General features: G+C 38.0%; 1 protein-coding gene across 1 annotated transcript; it reads left to right on the forward strand.

The window, feature by feature from the left end:
- Positions 1–15,092: 15,092 nt before the first annotated feature.
- EBLN1 (endogenous Bornavirus like nucleoprotein 1) lies at positions 15,093–15,823 on the forward strand (the record flags this gene model as incomplete). The annotated part of the gene is given in 2 exon segments (XM_032244077.1): positions 15,093–15,347; positions 15,350–15,823. Coding segments are annotated over 2 exon segments (729 nt in total), but the record flags the coding sequence as incomplete, so codon positions are not given.
- Positions 15,824–18,114: the final 2,291 nt, after the last annotated feature.

The following is an 18,114-nucleotide window of genomic DNA, read 5'->3' on the forward strand; positions in this document are numbered from 1 at the left end:
TAAGAATTTTAATTGAGTTCTCTAATGGAGAAAAACAGATAGTTGTCCGGTCATTTTGAAACTATAAAAAAAAAAAAAGAGGAAAATCTAGAGCTATATATAAAAAAAGCTATATTTAAAGTTGTGGAAAGTCCAGAAATACTACTGAGGAAAGGTATTCAAGAAAAGATCAGTGTATAAGAAGCTCAAGAAAAGTTTTACTTTCTTTTTTCAAATAAAATTCTTCATTGTTATTATTAAAGTGGTATATGCCTAAGGTTATAATAATAAATATCCATAAAAATTTTAGTATAATTATGTTTATTGCAACATTACTTAAAATAGCGAGAACACTAACGGAAATAGTGAAATAAATTGTGGTATATTATTTAGATATCAGAATATATGAAAAGCATTTATACAGACATTTATATAATGTTCTTCAGAAACAATGCCTTTGGGCAATGTTAAAATGTGGCATTAGTCACAAAAAGCTGGTTACAAAACAGTCCAAAAAGTATGATTCCTATTTTGTAATGAGATTAAATTACTTACACAGGCGATCTATAATATTTCTTGATGGTGAATGAAATACATCAAAATGAGAGGATCTGATTTTTTTTCTTTTTTATACTTTACCTGCCAAGTTATCTATAACAAATACATACTACTTTAATTTGTTAACTTTTTTCTATTGTAAAAATACCTGAACTCATACTCTATATGCAATTTTGAATGCTGTTTTTCTATCTTAAAATTTACGTATTTGTTTGAGTTCCCCAAAGAAACAGTAACAGTATATTTTTATATACATAAATTTAACCATCACAAATTATATTGAAGAAGACTAGAGAGCCCAGATATACATCCTCAAATATACAAATAAAATTACTTTCAACAAAAGTGCTGAGATTATTCAATAGAGAAAGGATTTTTTTTTTCAACAAATGGTGCAGGAAAACTGGACATCCACATGCAAAAGAATGAAGTTGGACCATTATTTTATACCATATGCAAAAATTAAAATGGATTATAGACCTGAATATAAGACCTACAACAATACAACTCTTAAAAGAAAACCTAGGGGGAAAGCTTCTTGACAATTATTTGTTAGCTATGACACCAAAAGCACAAGTAAGAAAATGTAAATAATAGACTACATCAAAATTTAAAATTTCCATGCGTTGAAGGATACTATCAAAAGAGTGGAAAGGTAATTCCCAAGATGGGAGGCAATATTCACAAACTATATATCTGATAAAGATGTAATATCTAGAATATGGAAGGAGCTCCTAGAATTCAACAAAAATAAAAAACAGCCCAATTAAAAAATGGCCAAAGGGCTTCAGTTGACATTTCCCTAAGAAGATGTACAAACGGCCAAAAACTCAACATTATTAGCGCTAGGGAAATGGAAATCAAAACTACAGTGAGATACCACCTCACATACATTAGGATGGTTGTTATCCAAAAAACATAACAAGTGTTGGTGAAGATGTGGGGAAATTGGAACCTTTGGGCACTGTCGATGGGAACTTAAAATTATATGGCAACCATGGGAAAGCAGCAGGCGATTCCTCAAAAAATTAAAAATAGAATTATCATATGATTCAGCTATTCCATTTTTGAGCATATGCCCAAAGGAATTGAAGACAGAATCTTGAAGAGATATTTGTACACTCATGTTCATAGCAGCATTATTCACAATACCCACAAGGTAGAAGGAACACAGGTGCCAACAGAAACTTAGTAAATGATGAATGAATAAACAAAATGTTACACACATACACACACACACACACACACACACACAGAGAGAGAGAGAGAGAGAGAGAGAGAGAGAGAGAGAGAGAGAGAGAGAGGAACATTATTCAGCCTTAAATAGGGAAATTCTGACACATGCTACAACTTGGATGAATCTTGAAGATGTTATGCTTAAGTGAAATATATCACTTACAAAAGACAAATTGATGATTTGTAGGAATTGTATAATTCTACTTGTATCAGCTACATAGAATAGTTAAATTCATAGAGATAGAAAGTAGAATGGTGGTTGTCAGTGGCTGGGGGAAGGGAGAAATGGAGAGTTGTTTTTAAATGAGTATAGAGTTTCAGTTTTGTAATATCAAAAGAGTTCTAGGGACTGGTTGTACAGCAACATGAATGTACTAATTCTACTGAACTCTACACTTAAAAATGACTAAATGGTACATTTTATGTTATGTATATTTTTATCACAATTAAAAATGAAGATATAAATTATTTTGAGGGGATTTCCCTGCCCCTTATTATATAAGACAGTGTGATATTGAAGCAAGGATAGATAACCAGATCAATGAAAACAATTCAGAAACCAGAAACAGATTTAAGCACATTTAGTTAAAAAGAAAGTTGAAGGCCAGGCCCAGTAGCTCACACCTGTAATTCCAGCACTTTGGGAGGCCAAGGTGGGAGGATCAGTTGATGCCAGGAGTTCAAGACCAGCCTGGGCAACATAGAGAGACCCTATCTCTTAAAAAAAAAAAAAAAAAAAAAAAAAAAGAAGAAGAAGAAGAAGAAGAAAAGAAAAGTGACCCCTCAAGGAAAAGGGGCATAACTCCCGACTCATTAAGCGACTTCCTTCCAAAGAGTTCAGCATGGGAAGGAGAAAAGAGTAACTTCAAGTGGAGAAACCTGACAAATACTAGCTCAGACAGGTGATCAAGAGCAACATCAACAGTAATAAATCATTTTAACGGTGTATACCCTTGATAGGATGTAGCTCTTCACCTCTGTGGGATTTCTTCCAAAAATTTATAATCCCAGTCTATTCACAATGAAAACATCACACAAATTTCAATAGAGGTTCATCCCACAAAGGGGTACCAAACCAAATCCTGATTTCTTTATATTTCCCCTAAATTTCGCTTTAAAACTGTACATTTCTCTTGTTTTCCTATTCTACTCCTCATGTGCTTTTCATATGCAGCTAAAAACAAAAACAAAGCAAAATAAAAACAGTTAGTACTTTCAGCAGTGTGCCTATAACTATTCTCAGTCAGACCTATGAGTTCCTTAGGTACATTTCTGTTTTCTGCATTCCCGTAGATGACAGTTTCACCACTGTCTTCTGTGGGGTTTGCGCCTCCTGTTAATAAATTATAATATGTCCCCTTTCCTTAAGCCTCCAATAGCTATTTCATTACTGTATTTCAAACCTTCAATAATGATCTCTTTAAGGACTTCCATCTCCTGCCTACCACCTGGTCCCAAAGGTAAGGCTGCAAGTTTTTCTTAAGGCAGACACCAACCATTTCCAAATACCGAGTTCTGTCTTAGTTATCTGTTGTTGCACCATAAACAACTATAAAATTCAGTGACTAAAAACAACAATGATTTTTATTATATGTCTTGGTTTAAAAATTTTTTTTTAATTTTTTATTATTTGGTTTGAGATTGGGTCTTGCTCTGTCGCCCAGGCTGGAGTGCAGTGGCACGATCATAACTCACTTCAGCTTTGACCTCCTGAGCTCAAGCGATTTTCCCACCTCAGCCTCCTAAGTAGCTGGGACCACAGGTGTGTGCCACAACACCTGGCTAATTTTTAAATTTTTTATAGAGTCAACGTCTCCCTACATTGCCCAAGCTGGTCTTGAACCCAGGATTGAATTTATTACCTGGCTTGGGAATGTGCCCACTCTTAACTATGGCAAATGGGGACTTGATGACACTTTGGGTCCTTTAGCATCAATGTGAATTCAAACCCTTGAAATGTCGGGAATTCCTCTTCCCCCCATCCGCCCAAACAAATGGCTATATGTCCCTTTGGAAAAAAGACTGGGGGAATCTTTATCATATATACTTGCTGTAGGTGATAGAATTCTTCCTGGGACCTGGTGTATCCTTCAGCCAATGAATTCCTAGTCTGAGTAGTGGCTCAGATCCAGAAACTAGGCAGAATATGGTCACGTTTATTGGGGTGACTGGTCTCAATCTCCTGAAGATCCATGGTCGATTTCTTTTCTTTTCTTTTTGGAGATGGGGGTCTCACTTTGTTGCCCAGGCTGAAGCTCAGTGGCATGCGTGGTGATCGCTCACGGCACTCTCAAACTCCTGGGCTCACGCGATCTTCCTACCTCAGCTTCCTGAGTAGCTGGGAGTTCATGCCACCATGCCTGGGTGATTTTTAAAATTTCTTTAGGGATGCAGGGGTCTTACTACATTGCCCGGGCTGATCTTGAAATGATTCTCCTACCTTGGCCTCCCAAAGTGTTGGGATTACAGGCACAAGCCACTGCTCTTGGTCTTGATTTATCCTGGTTGTATAATTTGAGTAATATGCTTATTGGCTGCTCATCCAAGATGTCCCTACAGATGCTGTGTTCTATTAAGCAACTGCCACGTCTCTGTGAGTCAGACACCTCTCTCTCTTTCCATCCAACCTTACCAGCCATTAGAACAATCACCTACAATCTGCCCGCATCACTGCAGGACACTATCATTCCCATTGTTATCAGGGAGCCCAGTTCTGTACCAGTATTCCCAATATCGGCCCAAGCCCACAGGGGATGGCCACACTGACCTTCACAGACATGCTGATGCCACTCATCCCTATGACTTTCTCTGTTGCTTTATTAAACAGTGTCCTCTGGCCCCTCCCACAGTCTGTCACTGCTGAGTGGGTTTTTTGGCACTCAACAGGATATATTCACTCTAGATCATTTTCCTAACCTTTTGATCCTTTATTTTCCTGTCTGCCGTGGACGTTCCAGCACTTCCTCTCACATAATGTGGCCATGTATTCTACAAGCTCCTAAGAGCTTGTAGTGTGTTGTCACCAACTCCTCGGTTGCTTGTCAGGGTTAAATCCTGTTTCACAGGACAGTGCTCCATCTTGATTGACCCTCCTTTATCCAGCCTTATCTCCTACTCAATTTGATCCAACACCAAATGTCCTCTCTTGGTTTCTGCTGATACATGTCAGCTTGGTCCTACGTCTCCTTTTGAGGGCATCATCTCTTCCCTCTCTCAACAGGCTGGCTCATGTTATGACTCAACCCTACTCATTTATCTGATGGCTGAAAGAGGAGGTAGAAGTGGATCTGAAGGGAATGCCTGTGGCCTTGCAAGGCAGATGACTGCCTCATCTTCAAGCAAGCAGACAGTGCTGGATGAAGTGGGCCACTTCTATAGGCCTGGAGTCTGGAGAGAAAGTGGGAATTCAATATGCCTCCATGCCATGCCTTAAGATCAGCTTCTTCCCAACAGGTGCTCTCCAGGTCTGTTACTCTTATCGTTGAGGCCTGGGCTTGATTCTTAGCCTCTTTTGGTGCTGGCTCATGGAAGATGAGAATCTCTTTATATCTCGTGGAAGAGGCCGTCTGACTCTCCTGCTTACCCTTAATTGGTGATAATTAACCTCAGCCTTTCACTGTCTTCCTCCAGGGCATCCATTGTTGTCAGCAGCAGCCAATTCCCTAATCCTTGTAATGATCACTTTCTCTATCTCTCAAAATCCTAAGATACTGCACCTGCCAGTACATTCCCTTTTACTGGTATTTAATGCCAGCTCACACCAGGAACGTTTTAATACTTGCACCACTGTCTTATGCCAGAGGTATCCATGTTCCATCTATCCCCAGTGATGGGTCTTCAGTATCTGCCCACCAGTGGGGGACCTGGCTGTGCCTGCAAACTCATTTTAAAGCCACTTTCCTAGGATCACTTCCAGCACTAGCTGCTGCAGGTTAGATGCCCTGAGACTCTGAGATTTACCTGTAGGAGTTTATCAAAGAGTGCTCTCAGAAAGAACTCCTTTGAGAAAGCCAGGGAGACAATAATAGTGAGCAGAGGAAGAAGCCAAACTGAGATGCAGCTGCATCAGTAGCCTCAGCTGGTTCCAGGGGGAGGCTCGAGACTGAAAGATCATTCAGAGATGTACCAATCCAAGGCGCCAGGGCTGGGTCTTTGAATCCCTGCGTTGAATCCAGTCATTGGACTGTGCACTGCCCTTGAAGAAGAGACATACACATACTCAGGCAAATTCCTTTAGCCAAGGTCAATTCCAGAAAATTGATTCAGCTGTGAACCATCAATAGCTAATAATTACTCCCAGCAACAGCCTTGGACCTGAAGGGGGCCTGGGTGAGGGGCCGTAGTATCTACTGCACAAGTCTCCTAGGAGTGGTTTCTTTTCTTCTTATTTTTTATTTGTATTATTTCTTCCCCTCTCTTGGGTCATTGCTGTTTTTTGTTTGTTTGTTTTTTCAGTTACACATTTGGTTTGTATACTTTAATTTTTTAAAAAAAACAGCAAAGTCATTTAGATTTATATTTAAATGACAGATTTTGCTGCGCTGTAATATAGTTTGGCTGTGTTCCTACCTAAATCTCATCTAGAATTGTAATCCCCAACTGTTGAGGCAGGGACTTGGTAGGGGGTGATTGGATCATGGGGGTGGATTTCCCTCATGCAGTTCTCGTGATAGTGAGTGAAATCTCACGAGATCTGATGGTTCAAAAGCGTCGGTGGTTCCCACTGCCCTTGCTTTTTCTCTCGCTCCCGCTGCCTCGTGAAGGTGTTTGCTTCTCCTCCTTCAGCCATGGTTGTAGTTTCCTGAGGCCTTCCCAGCCATGAGGAACTGTGAGTCAATTAAACCTCCTTTTCTTATAAAATGACCCTGTCTTGGGTAGTGTGTACCTATAGCAGTGTAAGAACGGACGAATACACCTAGCTATTCCTCTTTACATTATTTTCTAAGTAGTCTGTATTTGTTGCTTGCTTTTTGACTTAATATTTAGGAGCGACTTAACTTTTTTCAAGTGGTTGTTTCTTCCAAAATTAATTTTATTAATTTATGGTTATATCATTGTGTAGTCAGAGAGTGTAGCCAATATCATATCTACTTTGTCATTTGTTAAAGTTTTCTGTTTTCCATTAAAAGTTTTGTTTCCATTTTTCTTGCATATACTAAGGAAGATATAAAATAACAATGCAATTGAACCTGACAAACACATTGGTGTGTAATGAAATACGTGGTGTGCAGAATACACAGAAAAAGCAGAGGATTTGTTGTCTCCTTTGTCTTTATATTTCCAAAGTTCTTGGCACATGAAAAATGAATATGAGAACAGTATGAAAATGAAATGGTTCTCTTTATTCATTTCAGCCTTCACACGCTGATCAGGGAAAAGCAACCAGGATAATACGTTTTTGCATTGTTTTTCCTGAAATGTTGACTATTTACCAATAGATTTTAAAAATAATTTCTGAGGCCAGGCGCAGTGGCTCACACCTATAATCCCAGCACTTTGGGAGACTGAGGTCAGGAGTTCAAGACCAGCCTAGCCAACATGGTGAAACCCCGTCTCTACTAAAAATACAAAAATTAGCCAGGTGCGGTGGCATGCGCCTGTAATCCCAGCTACTCAGGAGGCTGAGGCAGGAGAATCACTTGAACTCAGAAGGCAAAGTTTGCAGTGAGCGGAGATTGCACCACTCACTCTAGCCTAGGTGACAAAGCGAGACTCCATTTCAAAAATAAAAAATAAAAAAATAAAAAATCTGAGTATGTATTAACTGCTTTAAAAATCAAGCAACAGAATTGTTATTGTAATAAGCGTGAGAGGGTTTGCCAGGCAACATTGGATTCTGATTGGCTAAGTCAAGGTAAAATGAAGCAGCACCAAGTTTTGTGTTTTAGACTTGAAGCTCAAGTGTACTTACTTAGTTTTTTCTTTTTTTTTGAGACAGAGTTTCACTCTTGTTACCCAGGCTGGAGTGCAATGGCGCGATCTCGGCTCACCGCAACCTCCGCCTCCTGGGTTCAGGCAATGCTCCTGCCTCAGCCTCCTGAGTAGCTGGGATTACAGGCACGTGCCACCATGCCCAGCTAATTTTTTGTATTTTTAGTAGAGACGGGGTTTCACCATGTTGACCAGGATGGTCTCGATCTCTTGACCTCGTGATCCACCCGCCTCGGCCTCCCAAAGTGCTGGGATTACAGGCGTGAGCCACCGCGCCCGGCCACTTACTTAGTTTTTGATCTCAATAAAAGTCTTAAGAAAAATCATACAACATTTTGATTATGTGGATTTTGGCAAAATGGAGATGGAGTGGACATAGGAGAAGTACTTCAGAGACAGTAATGATTCTTGATTAAACTTTCAGTATTTTGAAAATCAAGTTAAATTTCTGAACATTTATACTGTTTAATTGTAATAGCACAATTTATAAATTATTGCAACTTTTCATTAAAATCCTGTCCTTCCTCAGTCTTCGCTGTGTTATATGTCTAACCTGTATTTTTAGAAGAGTTTCGTGTGCCAAAGTATCTGTGAAGAGAATTATATATTTTAATGAAATATTCTGTTTTTGAAATAAAACCACGAATAAATTACCTATTGTACATAGAATATTGCCACCTAGATATTTTTTAAAGGAATAGAAAGTATTCTCATTTTGATGCAAGTAGCTTGCTTTCCTTAAAGAGGTTGTTGCCCTGTTTGAGTCTATTGGTGATAATTCGAAGTAGGTTATATATTATTTTTAGTTTTAAAATATTTAACAAATCTAGATTGAAACAGCTTGAAGACTAAATGTTTACCATAAATATAATTGTAGAAGAGTGAAGTAAAAATACATCACATATATGGATTGAGGTATAAACTATCACTAATTTGGTTTTTGATTTTTTTTTTGGTAATTTGTTTGTACATGCCAGATGAAGTGTCCCTAAATAGGGCTTCACTGAATGACTTTTATTGGGGTTAAAAAAAATCACAGAAGCATAGTCACTTGCAGATAAAATATTGAAACACTGAGTTTGAAACTCTTCTCTGAATATCTGGTGCTCATTATAGCATAAACCACACATCATATAGTGCTTTACATTGTTGTTAGTTTTATTTTTCTTAGATATTAAAAAAATTAAGGTAGTTTATTAAAGATAATTTGAAAATATAAAAAAGAAGGAAATAGTTAAGGCTAGTTCTAACAATACTATGAATACAGTTTTGTACTGTCATATTCTCTTGATATTATGTAATAATTATTTTCTTATATTAATGTAATATATTTTTCACTGCTGTGTAATATTTCATCTGATACGTATACCACAGCACACTTAACTATTCTACTATCACTAGACATTTAAGATGTGTCATTTCTTCACGGTCATATATAATGCTGAAATGAGGGTCTTTGTAATTAAAGATTTTTTTTCTTTCATATTTGGGAAGAATTTCTTGTGTCATGTTTTTATAAGCTACACCACTGAGGCAGAGTATTACTATATGTAGAATTCTTGATATCTGTTGCTAAACTGCCTTCAAAAAAGGCAGTGTCAATTTGTACTGCCAGTGACAATATATGAGAACGTCTGTTTTGCCATAATTCTAGCAGCAATGAGAATTGTCAAAACTGTTTTCTAGTTATTTTGACTGATCAAAATATTAATACTATCTCCTTATTGCTTTAATTTGTATTTATTTGGTTATTACAAATGTTGATAATTTCCTCAAGTTTCTTAACTTGATTTCTTCTGTGATTTGGCTGGGCATACTTTAAAAAAAGCATCATTATCATAAAGTTATTTATAATATTGTACAGTAATATATAGTGTTGTGATAATATATCATGTACTATATATTGATACAACTCACACACCATACAATTCACCCATTTAAAGCAAACAGTTAAATGGGTTTTAATATATACAAAGAGTTGTGCAACTATCACACAATTAATTTTACAACATTTTCATCATTCCATCAAGGAATCCTGTACCTATTATCAGTCATACCTTATTTCCCCCCAAGCTCCTTCACAGACCTAGGCAACCACTTATCTCTACGTCTCTATATGTCTGCTTGTCCTGGATATTTTATATAAATGGAATCACACAACATAAGATCTTTTGTGACTGCCTTCTTTCACACAGTGTGAGTTTTCAAGAGGCAACCATGTTGGAGCTTGAAATAGCGTTTTCTTCTTGACTGCCTAATAATATTTTGTTGTACAGATATAACATATTTATCCATTTATCAGTTGATGGATACTGGAGTTGTTTCTATATTTTGACTGTTATAAATAATGTTCCTATGAACATTTATGTACAAGTTTTGTGGAGGACATATATTTTCATTTGTCTTGGGTCTATAAGAGTTCAGTTGCTGGGTCCTATGGTAACTCCATGCTGAGTACTTTAAGGAATTGCCAGAGTGTTCATACTTGCTCTTATGCATGTCAATCTATTCATGTCTTGGTGCTGTTCTTACAGATTTGTATGAGCTCTTTATATAAGGTCAATGTTAGCCTCAGATACTTGCAGAAAGTATTTTAATCCCCATATATTGCTTGCCTTTAATTCAGATGAGGTTTTTTTGTGTGTGTGCAAATATTTTTCAGTTCTATATTGTCAGTTCTGTCAATATTTCATTTTGTAACTTGTTTCATTGTTACTAAGCTTTTTAAAAAACCATTCCTTGGCTGGGCAAGGTGATGCATGCCTGCGGTCCCAGCTACTCAGGAAGCTGAGGAGGAAGGATTGCTTGAGCCCAGGAGGTTGCAGCTATGGTGAGCCATGATGGTGCCACTACATTCCAGCCTGGGTGACAAAGCGAGTCCTTGTCTCAAAAACAAACAAACAATTCCTCTGTGGAGTTTGAATCATATTAATATTTCTTTTCTTGTAATTTTTCTATAATTTGATCTGTTTAAATATTTCATTACTTTATTTAGGTCATTTGGGTGGACGATGTGAGATTAAAATAAAAGTGGATTTATTTTTATTCCCAATTATCTAACCAGTTGTACCATTACCATTTTTCTGAACACTTCCTCTTTCCCTGCTGAATTTGTCTTCATATTGCCTCTTTTATTTATTGTTAATTTTTTACATGCCCTAATGTCTGTTTTGGTCAGCATGCCTATTCCTGTACCAGGACCACATTGTTTAAATTACTGAAAGTTTAGAACATGTTTTATACCCAGGAAAACAGCCATATTTCCCTCAATCCAGCTCCTCATGTTTAATCAATCATCTTTTCCAAAAATTTCTTAGTGACTCCTATTTCTTTCCAGATGTTTCCCAGCTTTTTCCAAAGTTCTGTTATGTTTTCTAAATACTGTTGGAATATCTATTATGCTTGCATGAAATTCTCAATTAAAATTCAAGAGACTTGACATTTTAATAGCAGTAAATTTTGTCAACCAGGAACCTGGTATATCTCTCTGGTTATAGTTTTTTGAAAAAGCTCAGCCAAGTATTGTACTCATTATATGTGAATCACATAACATTTACTCCCCACTGGAGCAGCTCCAGGTTCTGAGGGGCCTAAAGCTTATGTGATTTTGGGGGGTTTTCTTAAAGAAAATGAATAGAAAATTAGAAATACAAAATTAGGTACCTAATCTTGCAAGGAGCCTGGGCAAGTAGTGGACTCTGGGGCTGCCTTTATTTTCTAGGCAGTTGGCTTCTTTTCACAGGTATGTCTTTGTTGATTTTGTTATTACATATTTGTAATATCTATCCTATGGACAATATATTACAAATACATTATTTATATAGGAATTGAAGCTATGAACTAAACTTAGAAAATACCTTGAATAAAACTGTTTTCTGCTTTTCCATTTTGGAATGTTTGTACAAACAATCATACTATGTGGCTAGCAATAACCTTGTATCATCTTCTGTAAAGGTCATTAATAAATGTTTTTTAGTGATGACTGATAAACTCAGTATTTACTAAGGCCATAGCTAGATGAATTTGCTACTCACCAAGTTTAATGTTTCGATGCAACATAATTTTGCCCATAATGCAGAGTGTAGGCTACAGACTTGTACACGTAAAATAACATACTTTGCATCATAGACTGGGTTTTTAATACAACTTTTTTTTCTTTTAGAGCGAGGATCTTACTCTGTTGCCCAGGCTGGAGTGCGGTGGTATGATCATGTCTCACTGCATCTTTTAGCTCCTGGAGTCAAACAATCCTCCCACCTCAGCCTCCCGAGTAGCTAGAACTGCAGGCACATGCCACCATGCCCAGCTAACTTAAATTTTTTTTTTTTTTTTTTAAGAGACAGAGTCTTGCTATGTTGCCCAGGTTGGTCTTGAACTCCTGGACTCAAGGGATCCTCCCACCTTAGCCTTCTGAAGCACTAAGATTACAAGCTCAAGCCACCACATCCAACTTTAATATGACTTTAATGCTCTAAACTCAGAGTATATGTATAAAGACTTCAGCAGTTTTCATCCTAGAAATTATTCAAGAAACCATGTATTTGACCTGGTTTCTTGGATTAAAAATAGCCAAATAGGAAGAAAAGCTTCCTAATGAAATACTATTGAACTTAAGTCAAAAACTAGGTTGAAAGAATCTCATTAGGTACTTATTCTATTTACAAAACAAATGAAAACTATTGACAAGATTATTTGGTAGCTGTATCCTACTGCTACAGCATTTTATAAGATAAGGGATCTCATTTTCAAAGGCCATTTGAAAACCACGTATTTTAGAAATTTCAGAAGACATATCATTTATCACTTCTGTTTTACTTTTTGATGGTTTTGAATTCTAATGCAGTGATTGTAGGACAACGGAAAAGTGGACAGTTTGTTATTTATTAGTTAATTAAATTAGCTGTCATCTTTGTAGATAATATGGATTTTGGGAAACTCACAAAATCCTGTAGTACCCAAAGCTTCCCACCAAGTGGTTTAGAGGCACGCAACGCATTATGGTTTATGGCACTGAGAATACCAACCCTAGTCCCTAATTATCCAAATAATCAAGAATATGGGGATGTTTTTAGCTAAGACTTTTGGTTTCAGTAACCCAGGATACCTATTCACAATAAAGAATGCTCAGATAATTGTGGTTTTAACTGCTAGTTAAGTTTAGTTGTATAATTATCTGTATGTTTGAGATATGGGATTAAGAAAGGATGCAGTAAAATACAAGCAGTTTTAAGTGATTTAATTAGCACACCAAAAAGGTGGAGGGAAAAGCTCACACTCACCTTAAATTGTTTTTGGGCCAGGCACAGTGGCTCACACTTGTAATCCCAGCACTTTGGGAGGCCACGGTGGAGGGGGGTGGGGTAGGTGGGGAAGTGTGGGAGAGGCCAGATCACTTGTGGTCAGGAGTTCAAGACCATCCTGGGCACAGTGGCAAAGCTCTGTCTCTTCAAAAAACAAACAAACAAAAATTAGATGGGCACAGTGACAAGCACCTGTAGTCTCAGCTACTTGGTGGGGTGAGGCAGGAGGATCACTTGAATGGGGAGGCTAAGGCTGCAGCTGCTGTGAGCCAAGCTTGTGCCACTGCACTCCAGCCTGGATGATAAAGTGAGACCCTGTCTCAAAAACAAACAAACAAACAAAAGCCAACTTATTTTTGGTCAACATGATTTAATGCCTATTAGATTTTTTCTTTGTCTAAACACCAGGAAGTAACAAAAACCCTATAATTTATATGTGCTTTTGGAATTCGTAATCACAGAAAAATCCATGAAATTTGCCGGGCGCGGTGGCTCAAGCCTGTAATCCCAGCACTTTGGGAGGCCGAGGCGGGTGGATCACGAGGTCAAGAGATCGAGACCATCCTGGTCAACATGGTGAAACCCCGTCTCTACTAAAAATACAAAAAATTAGCTGGGCCTGGTGGCACGTGCCTGTAATCCCAGCTACTCAGGAGGCTGAGGCAGGAGAATTGCCTGAACCCAGGAGGCGGAGGTTGCGGTGAGCCGAGATCGCGCCATTGCTCTCCAGCCTGGGCAACGAGAGCGAAACTCCGTCTCAAAAAAAAAAAAAAAAAAAAATCCATGAAATTTTAGGATGTTTTTAAGTGTATGGAGGTTTTGAACATTTCTTTTAATAAATCTCACCTTTTTCCACCTCCAAGTGGACTTTTGGGAAATAAAAATGGATTATTATTGTGAATTAATGCAAAGAAAAATATTTATTGATATGCACAACATACCACCCAAATTAAAAGCCTACATTTGGAACAAGACACCATGACAAAATATAATAACCTTTAATTGTATTAAATGAGGTGAGAAAAGAAAGAAAGGAATGACTGTGTGATGTTCTATCCCTTCCTTTGGAGAACTTTTGCATGGAATGTTGTGATTAGCATGGTGATGGCTCCAGCTTTAAGCTTTTATCACTGTCTAGGTTGTAAAGCAGGGCATGCAATATTATATCTTAAAATCTCTTTAATTTTTAAAAACCCCAGAGAGCCTTAAGTGAGACTTAATTAAAATTCAAATCAACCTTAGATGTGTGTCCAAAACAGTTTTCAAAAGACTGTACAATCTGTGCGCCTTTGATTCCATTCCCTTTCAAGCATTATCTGCAGGAGCTCCAGGCAGCACCCACTTGGCCAGTGAGTTTGGAAACCCATGAGGGCATTCTGGGGTTGACACATTGATTTGATATAAGGTATCGCTGACACTTAACAGGAGGGGACCAGGTGTGCCTGATGGCCCCAAAGCTTGATTTGGTTCTGCACAATGAAAAACATTCCAGCCCTGCTAGTTTCAAAAGATGCCCTGAACAATATCCGATGACTAATATGGCAGTAGTACTTTTAATACAGATCTAAGTCAGCAGCTCTTCCGTGTGAGGGAATAATGAAAAGCTTTAGACAAAGCTGCACAAAAAGGCTCCTTATTTAGGAAAAAGTCCTTAGGTAGAGGAAAGCTTAAACTACAAAAAGATACTTTATAAGAATTTTTGAACAACTTCCTCTTTCTGTGATCTTGGCTTTGTTTTGTTCATTATAGAGTCTTTTTGGCATTAATGTGATGTTTTAAAAGATGATACTACAATATTACTGATCTTGATGATTGAATTTAAATTTAAGGAACCCTTAAATTTTGTGCTTGAAGTGAGTAGTTGACTTTTCTTACTGTAGACATAACTCTGGTGTTCACAGTTTACAGGAGAAAGGGTTTCAGTGTAGCTGCACATTTACTGTAAAGGCAAGAAAATCAAAATTATGTTGCGTAATTAAGGAGATTTGGAAATCCCTTAACTAGACTAAAAGACTGAATATCATTAAGAAGCAAATGAAATACAGAAGTCACAATACATTTTATTAATAAATGTTATTTTAAAATAAATTCACTGCCCTTGAGATGTCATCAATTCTCCGTCACTGCTGTGATCTTCTGATAGGCATTGCCGCTGGATGGAGTGACAAGATACGCACCAACAGCCTCCAAGTACATAGGCAATTCAAGGCAATGATGGTATCCATTGGAAGACCTTCACATGGTGAAAGTGCTGATTTATTAATTAGCTATAATGCAGGGCCAGCTATAGATGGGATCAACTCAAGACCATGGGTTGGAGGATTAATGTTCATATTCATATTCCTTGCATGCAGGAATTTGAATCCCCTGCATGCAAGCTACTTGATCAAGTTAAAGTAGTTGCCCACAAAGCACAGATGACGACCTACTACACTGTGAGAACGTTCTTGGATCAGTGCATGGATGGTTCCATTGCTTTACCTGCTGTTGTGTCCGAGATTCCAGTTTTTCAGCAGAAGCAAGTACTGGTTTAAAAGGTACTTAGAGATTTCTTTGAATGTGGGGGTGTACTTTGCCACCCTGTTATTGGGGAGCTATCACCACGAATGTTCCCAAACTTAGCAACAGCAGCAAAATACTGGGCCAAAAGAAGGAATCCCACATTTTCTGGATTTGAAGCCCCTGACATTATATCAGGATCAACTATTATACTCCCTCTACTTCAAATGGCATCTGCTCGCAAAATCTCCAGAGAAGGTGACATGGATCCATATACTCTTAACATCCTTCGTGAGTACAGGATTTCAAGATTTAAATAACAAACACGTGAACTAATCCTCATTTTATATATATAAAAAGAAATTATGTGAAAATCACATTCTAATATTATCTGAGGGTTGCCTATTGTTTTCAATCTTAGTCTGATATGTCTCTGACATCTATCACAACTTCTCTATAATCCTTTATTTACTTCTTTAAAAGAATCTATCCAACATTCTCTATGGCCATTGAAAGATGTGATCACCAAAGTCTTTTAAAGTACTGGAGGCTAAAAATATGCTTTGACATGTGGTAGAGTTTTGAAATAATTGAAATGTTTTCTGTAGTTACATAGGGAGTTATTTTTATTTTATTCTTTGTAGATAAGGCCTAGAGCAGTTTTAAGATTATTTCATTTCCTCTCTAATTTGTCTTGATTATTTTTCTAATTATGTAGAAATAACTCTGATACACTATCACTTACCCTAGCACTGTTTTTTGTTGTGGTTCTAGCGCCCCTGTACATCCGTTCATTTCAGGAGATCTCTTTTATGGGATGACTTTTTATCTTTCTTAAATCACAGTGTAATCATGAAGTCGATGCAAGGATCTGGCTATTTTAATAGATGTAATGTAGTCATATCTGAGCATTTACATATTGAAATACATGTTACGAATTATTTTCCATTTAGTTCTCTGTTAAATGATTAAGATACTGTTTTCATTTCTAAAACATTGTTTATGTAGAGTATATCATCCAAGAATTTCATTCCTGAATATGTGATAGATTATGTTTCCAAAGGTGGCCATAGCAATATCTCCCATTCCACATCTATTTTCTTTTTGTAGCCCAAGCCTGAATGCGGTGGCACGATCTCCGCTCACTGCAACTTCTGCCTCCTGGGCTCAAGCAATTCTTCTGCCTCAGCCTCCCAAGTAGCTGTGACTACAGGCGCACGCCCAGCTAATTTTTTGTATTTTAGTAGAGATTTTAGTAGAGACGGGCTTTCGCCGTGTTGTCCAGGGTGGTCTCGAACTCCTCCACCTCCCAAAGTGCTGGGATTACAGGTGTGAGCCACAGCACCCGGCACCACATGTAAGTTCAATATAACCTCGCCATTTCATTAAGAGGTGGGGTCTTTCTTCGCTTTCCTTGAACTTGGGCTGGGCCTGTGACCTGTCTTGACCAATAGAGTGCAGCAAAATAAGACTCTAACTTTGGGGCTTGGACTTAAAAGATTTGCAGTTTCCACCTTTCTTCCAGGAGTATTCTTTCTTTGAACCTTGCTGCCATGCTACCAGGAAGCCCGAGAAGCCACATGAGAGGTTGACCTGAAAGACAAGGGTGGTCCTAGACCAACAGCCCCAGCTGAGCTCCGGGCCAGCAGCCAGTGCCAGCTCAGTTATGTGAGTGAGGCCACTTGACTTCTTAGGGGCCGCAGAGCTCCAGCTGCCAATACTTTGTCAAGCAGAACTGCCCAGTCAACCCACAGAATCATGAGAAGTCACACGTTGCTGTTTGGGATGGTTTATTTCACTTAGTAGATAAACAAAATAGGCTATCAAAGGGAGTCATTACAGCATATTTGCTATTAAAAAAAAATGCTGTTAAATCTGACATTGTTGAGAACTGCTGTCACAGATAGTAAACACTTCCCCCTTAGGACTTTTAAAAGATTCAACAACTTGCAAAAGATTTTTTTTTTCTAACAAGTTTTTTCTAACAAGAGATTACTTGGATTAAAAACTAGTCAATTCTCAGATGTAAAAAGACAACCATAAAGGCAGAAACTTGCCACATCAACTTCTGAATATTTTAAATTCTCTCCCATTTAGTTTAAGTGAGAAGTTGATCATTTTCTATTGGACGGCAAAAAACATGACTAGAGTTAGCTGTAAGGTAATGGTTGCCGGTTGGGCGTGGTGGCTCACTCCTGTAATCTCAGCACTTTGGGAGGCCGAGGCGGGCAGATATTGGGGTCAAGAAATCGAGACCATCCTGGCCAACGTGGGGAAACCTAGTCTCTACTAAAATACAAAAATTAGCTGGGTGTGGTGGCGCGCACCTATAGTCCCAGCTATTCGGGAGGCTGAGGCAGCAGAATTGCTTGAACACGGGAGGCGGAGGTGTCAGTGAGCCAAGATCATGTCCAGCCTGGCACCTGGCACTAGAGTGAGACTCTGTCTCAAAAGAAAAAGACAGTGGTTGCCAACCTATGAGTCAAAGCTGGTGAGATTTCTCCAACTCTATGCTTACCAATCATTCTCTGTGTGCTAATTCTCAAATGCATACAGATGTTTTTATGATTAGAAAAATACAAATTCACTCAAAAGCACTATTAATTTTATA

The sequence above is a fragment of the Sapajus apella genome, unplaced genomic scaffold, assembly GCF_009761245.1.
Source record: "Sapajus apella isolate SASKATOON/1434 unplaced genomic scaffold, GSC_monkey_1.0 scaffold53, whole genome shotgun sequence".
NCBI classification, from domain to species: Eukaryota; Metazoa; Chordata; class Mammalia; order Primates; family Cebidae; genus Sapajus; species Sapajus apella.